At 50.1% G+C, this 15,000-nt stretch overlaps 1 protein-coding gene across 1 annotated transcript in view; it reads right to left on the minus strand.

The window, feature by feature from the left end:
- Positions 1-15,000, minus strand: part of LOC121560310 (voltage-dependent T-type calcium channel subunit alpha-1H-like) — a 208,075-nt gene that overhangs the window by 93,801 nt on the left and 99,274 nt on the right. Inside the window, 1 exon segment of the mRNA XM_045216064.1 lies at positions 2,039-2,194. Within this exon segment, the coding sequence (XP_045071999.1) occupies positions 2,039-2,194 (156 nt within the window).

Below are 15,000 nucleotides of genomic sequence, written 5' to 3' on the forward strand. Positions count from 1 at the left end.
GGGAGGGAGGAGGGAGGGAGGGAGGGAGGGAGGGAGGAGGGAGGGAGGGAGGGGAGGGAGGGAGGGATGGAGGGAGGGATGGATGGATGGAGGGATGGAGGGAGGGAGAGATGGATGGAGGGAGGGAGGGATGGAGGTAGAGATGGATGGAGGTAGAGATGGATGGAGGGAGGGATGGATGGAGGTAGAGATGGATGGAGGGAGGGATGGATGAGGTAGAGATGGATGGAGGGAGGGATAGATGGAGGTAGAGATGGATGGAGGTAGAGATGGATGGAGGGAGGGATGGAGGTAGAGATGGATGGAGGTAGAGATGGAGGTAGGGATGGATGGAGGTAGAGATGGAGGGAGGGAGGGATGGATGGAGGGATGGAGGGAGAGATGGATGGAGGGAGGGATGGAGGGAGGGAGATATGGATGGAGGTAGAGATGGATGGAGGTAGAGATGGATGGAGGTATAGATGGATGGAGGTAGAGATGGAGGGAGGGAGAGATGGATGGAGGGATGGATGGAGGTAGAGATGAATGGAGGGAGGGATGGAGGTAGAGATGGATGGAGGGATGGATGGAGGTAGAGATGGATGGAGGTAGAGATGGATGGAGGGAGGGATGGATGGAGGTAGAGATGGATGGAGGTAGAGATGGATGGAGGGATGGATGGAGGTAGAGATGGATGGAGGGATGGATGGAGGTAGAGATGGATGGAAGGATGGAGGTAGAGATGGATGGAGGGATGGATGGATGGAGGTAGAGATGGATGGAGGTAGAGATGGATGGAGGTAGAGATGGATGGAGGGATGGATGGAGGTAGAGTTGGATGGAGGGATGGAGGTAGAGATGGATGGAGGGATGGATGGAGGTAGAGATGGATCGAGGTAGAGATGGATGGAGGGAGAGATGGATGGAGGTAGAGATGGATGGAGGGAGAGATGGATGGAGGTAGAGATGGATGGAGAGAGGGATGTATGGAGGTAGAGATGGAGGTAGAGATGGATGGAGGGAGGGATGGATGGAGGTAGAGGTGGATGGAGGGAGGGATGGATGGAGGTAGAGATGGATGGAGGGAGGATGATGGAGGTAGAGATGGATGGAGGTAGAGATGGAGGGAGGGATGGATGGAGGTAGAGGGAGGGAGGGAGGGAGGGAGGGAGGGAGGGAGGGAGGGAGGGAGGGAGGGAGGGAGGGAGGGAGGGAGGGAGGGAGGGAGGGAGGGAGGGAGGGAGGGAGGGATGGATGGATGGAGGGATGGAGGGAGGGAGAGATGGATGGAGGGAGGGAGGGATGGAGGTAGAGATGGATGGAGGTAGAGATGGATGGAGGGAGGGATGGATGGAGGTAGAGATGGATGGAGGGAGGGATGGATGAGGTAGAGATGGATGGAGGGAGGGATAGATGGAGGTAGAGATGGATGGAGGTAGAGATGGATGGAGGGAGGGATGGAGGTAGAGATGGATGGAGGTAGAGATGGAGGTAGGGATGGATGGAGGTAGAGATGGAGGGAGGGAGGGATGGATGGAGGGATGGAGGGAGAGATGGATGGAGGGAGGGATGGAGGGAGGGAGATATGGATGGAGGTAGAGATGGATGGAGGTAGAGATGGATGGAGGTATAGATGGATGGAGGTAGAGATGGAGGGAGGGAGAGATGGATGGAGGGATGGATGGAGGTAGAGATGAATGGAGGGAGGGATGGAGGTAGAGATGGATGGAGGGATGGATGGAGGTAGAGATGGATGGAGGTAGAGATGGATGGAGGTAGAGATGGATGGAGGTAGAGATGGATGGAGGTAGAGATGGATGGAGGGAGGGAAGGATGGAGGTAGAGATGGATGGAGGGAGGGAAGGATGGAGGTAGAGATGGATGGATGGAGGGATGGAGGGAGGGATGGATGGAGGTAGAGATGGATGGAGGTAGAGATGGATGGAGGGAGGTAGAGATTCTACAAATATTGTCCAACCAGATATAACCCTGGCCTGTAGAACCCTATAGAATCATGTAGAACCTAATAGAACCCTGTAGAACCCAGTAGAACCCTTACCTCAGCCTGAAAGCCCTCCACCAAGATGGCCACCAGCAGGTTGAAGAGGACGTAGTTCCCAAACGTCATCAGAGCTACAAAGTAGAGAGCAGCGAGAGGAGAGGTGGAGGCCATGCCGTTATACAGGACCACATTCCAGTCCTCCTGAGTCAGGATCTATAGACAGAGAGAGAGAGAGAGAGAGAGAGAGAGAGAGAGAGAGATGAGAGAAGTAGAGAGAGATGGGAGAAGTAGAGAGAGAGATGAGAGAGGAGAGAGAGATGAGAGAGGAGAGAGATGAGAGAGGAGAGAGAGATGAGAGAGGAGAGAAGTAGAGAGAGATGAGAGAAGTAGAGAGAGATGAGAGAGGAGAAGAGATGAGAGAAGGAGAGAGAGATGAGAGAAGTAGAGAGAGAGATGAGAGGAGAGAGAGATGAGAGAAGTAGAGAGAGAGATGAGAGAGGAGAGAGAGATGAGAGAAGTAGAGAGAGAGATGAGAAAGGAGAGAGAGATGAGAGAAGTAGAGAGAGCGATGAGAGAGGAGAGAGAGATGAGAGAAGTAGAGAGAGAGATGAGAAAGGAGAGAGAGATGAGAGAAGTAGAGAGAGATGAGAGAGGAGAGAGAGATGAGAGAAGGAGAGAGAGATGAGAGAAGGAGAGAGAGATGAGAGAGGAGAGAGATGAGAGAGGAGAGAGAGATGAGAGAAGTAGAGAGAGAGATGAGAGAGGAGAGAGATGAGAGAAGTAGAGAGAGAGATGAGAGAGGAGAGAGAGATGAGAGAAGTAGAGAGAGATGAGAGAGGAGAGAGAGTTGAGAGAAGTAGAGAAAGAGATGAGAAAGGAGAGATAGATGAGAGAGGAGAGAGAGATGAGAGAGGAGAGAGAGATGAGAGAAGGAGAGAGAGAGATGAGAGGGGAGAGAGATGAGAGAAGTAGAGAGAGAGATGAGAAAGGAGAGAGAGATGAGAGATGAGAGAAGTAGAGAGAGAGATGAGAGAGGAGAGAGAGATGAGAGAAGTAGAGAGAGATGAGAGAGGAGAGAGAGATGAGAGAAGTAGAGAGAGAGATGAGAGAAGGAGAGAGAGATGAGAGAAGGAGAGAGAGATGAGAGAGGAGAGAGAGATGAGAGAAGTAGAGAGAGAGATGAGAGAGGAGAGAGAGATGAGAGAAGTAGAGAGAGAGATGAGAGAGGAGAGAGAGATGAGAGAAGTAGAGAGAGAGATGAGAGAGGAGAGATAGATGAGAGAAGTAGAGAGAGAAATGAGAGAAGGAGAGAGAGAGATGAGAGAGGAGAGATAGATGAGAGAGGAGAGAGAGATGAGAGAAGTAGAGAGAGAGATGAGAAAGGAGAGAGAGATGAGAGAGGAGAGAGATGAGAGAAGGAGAGAGAGATGAGAGGAGAGAGATGAGAGAAGTAGAGAGAGAGATGAGAGAGGAGAGGGAGATGAGAGAAGTAGAGAGAGAGATGAGAGAGGAGAGAGATGAGAGAAGTAGAGAGAGATGAGAGAGGAGAGATAGATGAGAGAGGAGAGAGAGATGAGAGAAGTAGAGAGAGAGATGAGAGAGGAGAGATAGATGAGAGAAGTAGAGAGAGAGATGAGAAAGGAGAGAGATGAGAGAGGAGAGAGATGAGAGAAGGAGAGAGAGATGAGAGGAGAGAGATGAGAGAAGTAGAGAGAGAGATGAGAGAAGGAGAGAGAGATGAGAGAAGGAGAGAGAGATGAGAGAGGAGAGAGAGATGAGAGAAGTAGAGAGAGAGATGAGAAAGGAGAGAGAGATGAGAGAAGTAGAGAGAGAGATGAGAGAGGAGAGAGAGATGAGAGAAGGAGAGATGAGAGAAGTAGAGAGAGAGATGAGAGAAGGAGAGAGAGATGAGAGAAGGAGAGAGAGATGAGAGAGGAGAGAGAGATGAGAGAAGTAGAGAGAGATGAGAGAGGAGAGAGATGAGAGAAGTAGAGAGAGATGAGAGAGGAGAGAGAGAGGAGAGAAGGAGAGAGAGATGAGAGAGGAGAGAGATGAGAGAAGGAGAGAGAGATGAGAGAGGAGAGAGATGAGAGAAGGAGAGAGAGATGAGAGAATTAGAGAGAGAGATGAGAGAGAGATGAGAGAAGTAGAGAGAGAGAGGAGAGAGGAGAGATAGATGAGAGAAGAAGAGAGAGAGATGAGAAAGGAGAGAGAGATGAGAGATGAGAGGAGAGAGAGATGAGAGGAGAGAGATGAGAGAAGTAGAGAGAGAGATGAGAGAAGGAGAGAGAGATGAGAGAAGGAGAGAGAGATGAGAGAGGAGAGAGAGATGAGAGAAGTAGAGAGAGAGATGAGAGAGGAGAGAGAGATGAGAGAAGTAGAGAGAGAGATGAGAGAGGAGAGAGAGATGAGAGAAGTAGAGAGAGAGATGAGAGAGGAGAGAGAGATGAGAGAAGGAGAGAGAGAGATGAGAGATGAGAGAAGGAGAGAGAGAGATGAGAGAGGAGAGATAGATGAGAGAGGAGAGAGAGATGAGAGAAGTAGAGAGAGATGAGAGAAGGAGAGAGAGAGATGAGAGAGGAGAGAGAAATGAGAGAAGTAGAGAGAGAGATGAGAGAAGGAGAGAGAGATGAGAGAAGGAGAGAGAGAGATGAGAGAGGAGAGATAGATGAGAGAGGAGAGAGAGATGAGAGAAGTAGAGAGAGATGAGAGAAGGAGAGAGAGAGATGAGAGGGGAGAGAGAGATGAGAGAAGTAGAGAGAGAGATGAGAAAGGAGAGAGAGATGAGAGAAGTAGAGAGAGAGATGAGAGAGGAGAGAGAGATGAGAGAAGTAGAGAGAGAGATGAGAAAGGAGAGAGAGATGAGAGAAGTAGAGAGAGATGAGAGAGGAGAGATAGATGAGAGAGGAGAGAGAGAGATGAGAGAAGGAGAGAGAGATGAGAGAAGGGGAGAGAGATGAGAGAGGAGAGGTATAGAGGGATAAATGGAAATAGGTAGTGGCCAGGTGATGACATCACACTGCCAGCAGTACTGCCGGTCGAGGAGGGATGACCTCAGCGTTCTATCTCCGCTGCCCAGAGAGCATCTAGCTACAGTCCTCATCCTGACTCTGTTGCTATAGAGACAGACAGACTTTTTGACCGGCAGACAGACAGACACATGGGGTTCTAGAACACTGACCATCGCCCTCGTCGGAAGGGACTCCACTTTCACCATGGCAACAAACGCAGCAGCTGAACATGATAATACCAGGATGAATCCTGTAAACAGAGAACTTCTGACCAGAACAGAGAAATATGATACACTGTGTGTGTGTCTCAATTCAATTCATTTCAATTCAAAGGGCTTTATTGGCATGGGAAACATATGTTTACATTGCCAAAGCAAGTGAAATGCCCTGTGTAGCTCAGTTGTTAGAGCATGGTGCTTGCAACGCTTAGAGTTGTGGGTTCGACTCCCGTGGGGGGACCAGTATGAAAAAGAATGTCACTACTGTAACATAGGCCCTCCCTACTCTATGTCGCTCTGGATAAGAGCGTCTGCTAAATGACTCAAATGGCAATTAAAAACTAAAGGTGAAATAAACAATAAATATTAACAGTAAACATTACACTCACAAATGTTCCAAAAGAATAAAGACATTTCAAATGTCATCTTATGTCTATATACAGTGTTGTAAGGATGTGCAAATAGTTAAAGTACAAATGGGAAAATAAATAAACATAAATATGGGTTGTATTTATAATGGTGTTTGTTCTTCACTGGTTGCCCTTTTCTTGTGGCAACAGGTCACAAATCTTGCTGCTGTGATGGCACACTGTGGTTTTTCACCCAATAGATATGGGAGTTTATCACAATTGGATTTGTTTTCGATTTCTTTGTGGGTCTGTGTAATCTGAGGGAAATATGTGTCTCTAATATGGTCATACATTTGGCAGGAGGTTAGGAAGTGCAGCTCAGTTTCCACCTCATTTTGTGGGCAGTGTGCACATAGCCTGTCTTCTCTTGAGAGCCAGGTCTGCCTACGGCGGCCTTTCTCAATAGCAAGGCTATGCTCACTGAGTCTGTACATAGTCAAAGCTTTCCTTAAGTTTGGGTCAGTCACAGTGGTCAGGTATTCTGCCACTGTGTACTCTCTGTTTAGGGCCAAATAGCATTCTAGTTTGCTCAGTTTTTTGTTAATTCTTTCCAATGTGTCAAGTAATTATCTTTTTGTTTTCTCATGATTTGGTTGCGTCTATTGTGTTGCTGTCCTGGGGCTCTGTGGGGTCTGTTTGTGTTTGTGAACAGAGCCCCAGGACCAGCTTGCTTAGGGGACTCTTCTCCAGGTTCATCTCTCTGTAGGTGATGGCTTTGTTATCGCTTCCTTTTAAGTGGTTATAGAATTTAACGGCTCTTTTCTGGATTTTGATAATTAGCGGACCTCAGACCTCACAACCATAAAGTTGTCATGGCAACTGGACCTTTTTGGAACACCATTATTTTTGTCTTACTGAGATTCACTGTCAGGTCTGACAGAATCTGTCCAGAAGATCTAGGTACTGCTGTAGGCCCTCCTTGGTTGGGGACCGAAGCACCAGATCATCATCAAACAGTAGACATTTGACTTCAGATTCTAGTAGGGTGAGGCCGGGTGCTGCAGACTGTTCTAGTGCCCTCGCCAATTCGTTGATATATATGTTGAAGAGGGTGGGGCTTAAGCTGCATCCCTGTCTCACCCCACGTCCCTGTGGAAAGAAATATGTGTGTTTTTGCCAATTTTAACCACACACTTGTTGTTTGTGTACATTAATTTTATAATGTTGTATGTTTTTCCCCCAACATGCTTTCCATCTATTTGTATAGCAGGCCCTCATGCCAAATTGAGTCAAAAGTTTTTTTAAATCAACAAAGCATGAGAAGACTTTGCCTTTGTTTGGTTTTGTTTGTTTGGCAGTTAGGGTGTGCAGGGTGAATACGGTGTCTGTCGTACGGTAATTTGACATTTGCACAGTACATTGTTTTCACTGAGGAAATGTATGATTCTGCTGTTAATCATAATGTAGAGTATTTTCCCAAGGTTGCTGTTGACGCATGTCCCACGGAAGTTATTGGGGTCAAATTTGTCTCCACTTCTGTGGATTGGGGTTATCAGTCCTTGGTTCCAAATATTGAGGAAGATGCCAGAGCTAAGGATGATGTTAAAGAATTTAAGTATAGCCAATTGGAATTTGTGGTCTGTATATTTTATCATTTCATTGAGGATACCATCTACACCACAGGCCTTTTTGGGTTGGAGGGTTTGTATTTTGTCCTGTAGTTGATTCAGTGTAATTGGAGAATCCAGTGGGTTCTGGTAATCTTTAATAGTTGATTCTAAGATTTGTATTTGATCATGTACAGTGGGGAAAAAAAGTATTTAGTCAGCCACCAATTGTGTCACGATTCAGACAGACGACCAGAGGACCACAATTGCGTCACACCAGAAAGTTTATTAAACTTAAGGGAAAAGGGAAGTAGGGAGTGAATGAAGGCTCCAGGGGTAACAGGGATCCCGTCCAATGCGCTGGGTCTGTGCCCCCCCCAGTGGCAGCGATGCGTCCTATGAAGCCGGTGGTGGGTGGTCCAGAAGTCCTGGGGGGGGGGGAGACACAGACACAACAGGGCGGAATGAAACCAGGCAGCAGTACAGTTCAAGGGAAATCCAAAATACGTAGTAGCAAGGCAGAAGGCTGGTCAGAGTTACCGGGATAGAAGAGTAGTCAGGAGTCGTAATGGCAGAAGCAGGTCTGGATCTCCTGAGGCAGAAGAGTATCCAAAAAACAGGCAGGTCCGGGGTCACAAAACCAGGGTGAGCCAGAAGCGCGAGCAAACAGGTTCCGGGTGTGAGCTTTGCAGACGATCTGACACCGGAGAGCTGAAAGACAGGGCCTTAAATACTGGGAGAGGTTAGTGGGTAATGCAGCGCAGCTGGCAGAGTAATTAGAGCCGAGCAGAGCAGGGACAGGTGGAGCTAGTTAGGCTGAGTAGAGAGAGGGAGGTGAGCAGAGTGGAAGATAGTGGAAACAAATTAAGGTGGTAACCCGGTGGAGTGAGAGGGCTCATGACAGAACCCCCCAAGGGACGGCCCCAGAAGTCCCAAGAGCAACACCACGCCGGGCGGGAGGAGGGGAGCCGGAGGAGGGCTAGAACTCCTCCGAACGGTCCGAGTGAACGTCCTCATCCTCGGAGGAAGCCGGAGGGCCGTGGTCGGGAGATGGGACAGGTCCCGAGACAGGATCAGGCACAGGACAGGAAGCCGAGCGGGCCGGACGGTTAGGGACCCCTCTGGGGCGGCCCCTACGGATTGCAGGTTGATCAGGATGCCGTTGGTGGAAAGCGGTGATGAGAGTCCTATCCACAATCCGACTAGCTGGCACCCAGGTCCTTTCCTCAGGTCCATAGCCCTCCCAGTCAATGAGGTACTGGAGACCCCTACCCCTCCGTCTGGACCGAAGCAGGCGGCGGACGGTGTAAACCAGACCACCATCGACGAGCCGTGGAGGAGGAGGACCAGGCGCAGCAGGGACCAGCGGACTCTCATGGATGGGCTTAATCTTAGACACATGGAAAGTGGGGTGCACCCTCAGGGAATTAGGCAGTTGGAGCCGGACAGCAGTTGGGCTAATCACTCTTATGATAGGGAATGGGCCAATGAACCGAGGTGCCAGCTTCTGCGACTCCACCCTGAGTGGCAGGTTCTTCGATGACAACCACACCCTTTGACCAACATGGTAGGTGGGAGCAGGAATTCTCCGACGGTTGGCCCCGGTAGTGTAGCTGGCAACGGACCTGAGGAGTGTGGCTCGGGCTTGTGACCAGGTGCGGCGACATCGACGGGCAAAAGCAAGTGCAGATGGGCAAGTAACCTCCTCCTCCTGGCTGGCAAATAGAGGAGGCTGGTATCCATAAACACATTGGAAAGGGGACATACCGATGGCAGAGCAGGTCAGAGAATTGTGTGCGTACTCCACCCATGTCAATTGCTGCGACCAGGAGTGGGGGTTGCGTGAAGTCATGCATCGCAGTGCCTTCTCGAGCTCCTGATTAGCCCGCTCTGACTGCCCATTGGATTGGGGATGGAATCCGGAAGTCAGACTGACTGTGGCTCCCAGCAGGTGACAGAACTCCTTCCAAAAAGCGGAGGAGAATTGTGGACCACGGTCAGAAACAACATCCCTTGGCAGTCCGTGGATCCGGAAGACGTGTTCCAGGACCACCTGGGCGGTCTCCTTGGCGGTTGGGAGCTTGGGGGAGGGAATGAAGTGTGCCATCTTGCTGAAACGGTCAACGATGGTGAGAATGACGGTCATGCCACTTGAAGGGGGCAGCCCCGTGACAAAGTCAAGGGCGATGTGAGACCAGGGACGTCTGGGCACAGGCAGGGGCTGCAGCAATCCGGCTGGGGGCTGGCAGGACGACTTGTGTTGGTTGCAGATGGGGCAGGCTTGGACGAATTCCCGTACATCCTTCCTCAGAGAGGGCCACCAGAACCTCTGGGGCGAGCAGGTTGTAAGTGCGGGTGGAGCCAGGGTGACAAGCTAGGCGGGAGTCATGTCCCCACTGAATGACCTGGGACCTCAGGTCTTCGGGGACAAAAAGGCGGTCAGCTGGGCAAGTGCTGGGACCTGGCTGGTTACGGAGAGCCTCCAGCACCTGTTCCTCAACAGCCCAGGTCAGAGCTGCAACGATGCAGGGACTTGGCAGAATCGACACAGGGTCCTTGGAGGGTGTCATCCTTCTGGAATTGACGGGAGAGGGCGTCTGGCTTGGTGTTGCGTGATCCAGGCCGGTATGACAGAGTGAAATTAAACCTGGTGAAGAACAGGGCCCAGCGGGACTGCCTGGAGTTCAACCGTTTGGCCGTGCGGATGTACTCCAAGTTCTTATGATCGGTCCAAACGAGAAATGGAATGGTGGACCCCTCCAGCCAGTGACGCCACTCCTCCAAGGCAAGCTTCACAGCCAGCAGCTCACGGTTCCCTATGTCGTAATTGCACTCAGAGGGGGACAACCGACGTGAGAAAAAGGCACAGGGATGGAGCTTCCTATCCTCCGCAGCCCACTGAGAAATCACAGCACCAACTCCCACATCCGAGGCGTCCACCTCCACAATGAATTGCCGGTCCACATCAGGCATCTGGAGGATGGGAGCGGAGGTGAACCTCACCTTGAGGGTACTGAAGGCTTTGTCGGCTGCTGGGGTCCAGGTGAAGGGTTGCTTGGTGCTGGTTAGAGCAGTGAGAGGGGCAGCAACGGTACTGTAGTTCCGGATAAACTTCCTATAGAAGTTAGCAAACCCCAGAAACTGTTGCAGCTTCTTTCTGTTCTCCGGAACTGGCCATGAAGTGACTGCTGATACTTTGGCAGGATCCATTTGGATACTTCCTTCTGCCACTATGTACCCCAGGAAGGCCACTGTCTTGACGTGAAACTCACATTTCTCTGCCTTGGCGTAGAGGGAATTCTCCAGAAGACGATGAAGGACTTGCTGGACATGGCGGGTGTGTTCAGACAGGTTTCTGGAGTAAATTAAGATGTCATCCAGGTAAACGAAGACAAACTTGTTTAACATGTCCCGCAGTACATCATTCACTAGAGCCTGGAACACAGCAGGAGCATTGGTGAGGCCAAAAGGCATAACCAGATACTCGTAGTGGCCTGTTGGTGTATTGAATGCGGTTTTCCATTCATCTCCCTCCCGGATCCGCACTAGGTGGTAAGCGTTTCTGAGATCCAACTTGGTAAAAACAGTGGCTCCCTGGAGCAACTCAAAAGCAGAGGTGAGCAGAGGCAGAGGGTAACGGTTTTTCACTGTGATGTCGTTGAGTCCCCTGTAGTCGATGCAGGGGCGAAGAGATCCGTCCTTCTTCCCCACAAAGAAGAAGCCAGCACCAGCAGGAGATGAAGATGAACGGATTAATCCTGCGGACAGAGAGCCATTGATGTAGTCCTCCATGGACTTTCTTTCAGGAGCAGACAACGAATAAAGACGACCCCTTGGAGGAGCTGTTCCAGGGAGGAGGTCGATGGCACAGTCGTACGGTCGGTGAGGGGGCAGAGATGTGGCTCTTGCTTTGTTAAACACCTCTCTGAGACCATGGTAGCATTCTGGGACATTGGAGAGGTCAGGAGCGGAGTTAGTAGGTACTGGCCGAGGGGGTAGTGCGGCAGCAAGCAGGCAGGTTCGGTGGCAGTCCTCTCCCCACTCCCTGATCACCCCGGTCACCCAGTCGAGCTGAGGGTTGTGCCGGCGGAGCCATGGGTAACCCAGGATGAGGGGTTGGCCTGGAGAGGGGAGCAGGTGAAACTGGATAGTTTCTTGATGGTTTCGGACAGACCCATCGAGACCGGGGCCGTGACATGAGTGACCGATCCGAGTAAGTGTCCGTCCAGTGCCCGGGCAGGAATAGGAGGTGTCAAACGGAGGTTCTCCAGTCCCAGTTGGCGTGCCAGCTTGATGTCCATTATGTTGGCTTCGGCGCCAGAATCCACCAGAGCAGCCAGGGTGTGAGTTGAGTCAGAGAGGCGGAGGTGAACTTGCAGCAGGGGTTTGCGGTCGGAGGACTGGATGGTCATTGAACTCAACCGGACTCCCCCTACGCCCGGTGAGCTTCGGCCCTTTAAAGGGCAGGTTACCACACGATGTCCATCACCTCCACAATAGAGGCAGAGGTTTGAGGTGAAGCGGCGCTGGCGCTCTGCAGGAGTGAGGGAGGCTCGCCCAATCTCCATAGGCTCAGACTGATCAAGCTGACCTGGGTGAGTGGCAGTAGATGACAGGAGCCCAGTCGGATCTCTCCGAATGCCGGTAGTAGGTGGACCTTGGCGCCCCCTCTCACGACGACGGGTCTGTATCCTTCTGTCGATCCTGACAGTCAGTGCGATGGCTTCATCAAGAGTGGAAGGCAGTTCATGGGAGACCAACTCGTCCTTGATATAGTCAGCCAAACTATGGAAGAACGCGTCCACCAACGATGGTGTGTTCCAAGAACTTCGTCTAGCCAGGGTTCGGAAGTCGATGGAATGGTCTGCGACTGTACGTCTGCCTTGTCGAATACTGAACAGTTCACGAGACGCCTCTGCGGTGGGTGAATCCAGGTCAAACACCTTCAGCATCTCCTCAGCAAACAGGTCGAAGGTTGCACATGCGGGGGTTTGACGTTCGAACTCTGCTGTTCCCCAGAGTCGAGCTCGGCCCGTCAGGTGAGTGATGGCATACCCAACTTTAGCCCCCTCCGTGGCGAAGGTCCTTGGCTGCAAGGAGAACTGAAGTCGGCAGCTAGTCAGGAATGGCCGGACCTGGGTTGAATCGCCGTTGAACCGCTCGGGGTTTCCAATCTTGGGTTCGGAGCAGCGGCTGCAATGACCGGGGCAGGTAACTCGGGGGCTGGGCTGGTGGGCAGACTGGCTGGGGTAAGGTTGGTGAGGAGTTGAATGATCATGGCGAGTTGTTGTTGCTGCTGCTGGAACTGCTGCTCATGCTCATCGGTTTCCATGTCGGGAAAGTGTGCGCTGAGTCCATAATGGTCAGATCGTACTGTCACGATTCAGACAGACGACCAGAGGACCACAATTGCGTCACACCAGAAAGTTTATTAAACTTAAGGGAAAAGGGAAGTAGGGGAGTGAATGAAGGCTCCAGGGGTAACAGGGATCCCGTCCAATGCGCTGGGTCTGTGCCCCCCAGTGGCAGCGATGCGTCCTATGAAGCCGGTGGTGGGTGGTCCAGAAGTCCTGGGGGGAGACACAGACACAACAGGGCGGAATGAAACCAGGCAGCAGTACAGTTCAAGGGAAATCCAAAATACGTAGTAGCAAGGCAGAAGGCTGGTCAGAGTTACCGGGATAGAAGAGTAGTCAGGAGTCGTAATGGCAGAAGCAGGTCTGGATCTCCTGAGGCAGAAGAGTATCCAAAAAACAGGCAGGTCCGGGGTCACAAAACCAGGGTGAGCCAGAAGCGCGAGCAAACAGGTTCCGGGTGTGAGCTTTGCAGACGATCTGACACCGGAGAGCTGAAAGACAGGGCCTTAAATACTGGGAGAGGTTAGTGGGTAATGCAGCGCAGCTGGCAGAGTAATTAGAGCCGAGCAGAGCAGGGACAGGTGGAGCTAGTTAGGCTGAGTAGAGAGAGGGAGGTGAGCAGAGTGGAAGATAGTGGAAACAAATTAAGGTGGTAACCCGGTGGAGTGAGAGGGCTCATGACAAATTGTGCATGTTCTCCCACTTAAAAAGATGAGAGAGGCCTGTCATTTTCATCATAGGTACACGTCAACTATGACAGACAAATTGAGAAGAAAAAAATCCAGAAAATAACATTGTAGGATTTTTAATGAATTTATTTGCAAATTATAGTGGAAAATAAGTATTTGGTCAATAACAAAAGTTTCTCAATACTTTGTTATATACCCTTTGTTGGCAATGACACAGGTCAAACGTTTTCTGTATGTCTTCACAAGGTTTTCACACACTGTTGCTGGTATTTTGGCCCATTCCTCCATGCAGATCTCCTCTAGAGCAGTGATGTTTTGGGGCTGTCGCTGGGCAACACAGACTTTCAACTCCCTCCAAAGATTTTCTATGGGGTTGAGATCTGGAGACTGGCTAGGCCACTCCAGGACCTTGAAATGCTTCTTACGAAGCCACTCCTTCATTGCCCGGGCGGTGTGTTTGGGATCATTGTCATGCTGAAAGACCCAGCCAAGTTTCATCTTCAATGCCCTTGCTGATGGAAGGAGGTTTTCACTCAAAATCTCACGATACATGGCCCCATTCATTCTTTCCTTTACACGGATCAGTCGTCCTGGTCCCTTTGCAGAAAAACAGCCCCAAAGCATGATGTTTCCACCCCCATGCTTCATAGTAGGTATGGTGTTCTTTGGATGCAACTCAGCATTCTTTGTCCTCCAAACACGACGAGTTGAGTTTTTACTATTTTGGTTTCATCTGACCATATGACATTCTCCCAATCCTCTTCTGGATCATCCAAATGCACTCTAGCAAACTTCAGACGGGCCTGGACATGTACTGGCTTAAGCAGGGGGACACGTCTGGCACTGCAGGATTTGAGTCCCTGGCGGCGTAGTGTGATACTGATGGTAGGCGTTATTACTTTGGTCCCAGCTCTCTGCAGGTCATTCACTAGGTCCCCCTGTGTGGTTCTAGGATTTTTGCTCACCGTTCTTGTGATCATTTTGACCCCACGGGGTGAGATCTTGCGTGGAGCCCCAGATCGAGGGAGATTATCAGTGGTCTTGTATGTCTTCCATTTCCTAATAATTGCTCCCACAGTTGATTTCTTCAAACCAAGCTCCTTACCTATTGCAGATTCAGTCTTCCCAGCCTGGTGCAGGTCTACAATTTTGTTTCTGGTGTCCTTTGACAGCTCTTTGGTCTTGGCCATAGTGGAGTTTGGAGTGTGACTGTTTGAGGTTGTGGACAGGTGTCTTTTATACTGATAACAAGTTCAAACAGGTGCCATTAATACAGGTAATGAGTGGAGGACAGAGGAGGCTCTTAAAGAAGAAGTTACAGGTCTGTGAGAGCCAGAAATCTTGCTTGTTTGTAGGTGACCAAATACTTATTTTCCACCATAATTTGCAAATAAATTCATTAAAAATCATACAATGTGATTTTCAGGATTTTTTTTTTCTCAATTTGTCTGTCATAGTTGACATGTACCTATGATGAAAATTACAGGCCTCTCTCATATTTTTAAGTGGGAGAACTTGCACAATTGGTGGCTGACTAAATACTTTTTTTCCCCACTGTAAATGTTTATACTGTTTGTTCTTTGTTTATGAGGCCAAAAAGATTGGAGAAGTGGTTTATCCACACATCTCCGTTTTGGATAGATAACTCTTCGTGTTATTGATTGTTTAGTGTGTTCCAATTTTCCCAGAAGTGGTTAGAATTCTATGGAGTCTTCAATTACATTGAGCTTATTTCTGACATGTTGTTCCTTCTTTTTCCGTAGTGTATTTCTGAAAAAGTTTTAGTG

The sequence above is a fragment of the Coregonus clupeaformis genome, unplaced genomic scaffold (assembly GCF_020615455.1).
Source record: "Coregonus clupeaformis isolate EN_2021a unplaced genomic scaffold, ASM2061545v1 scaf0591, whole genome shotgun sequence".
NCBI classification, from domain to species: domain Eukaryota; kingdom Metazoa; phylum Chordata; class Actinopteri; order Salmoniformes; family Salmonidae; genus Coregonus; species Coregonus clupeaformis.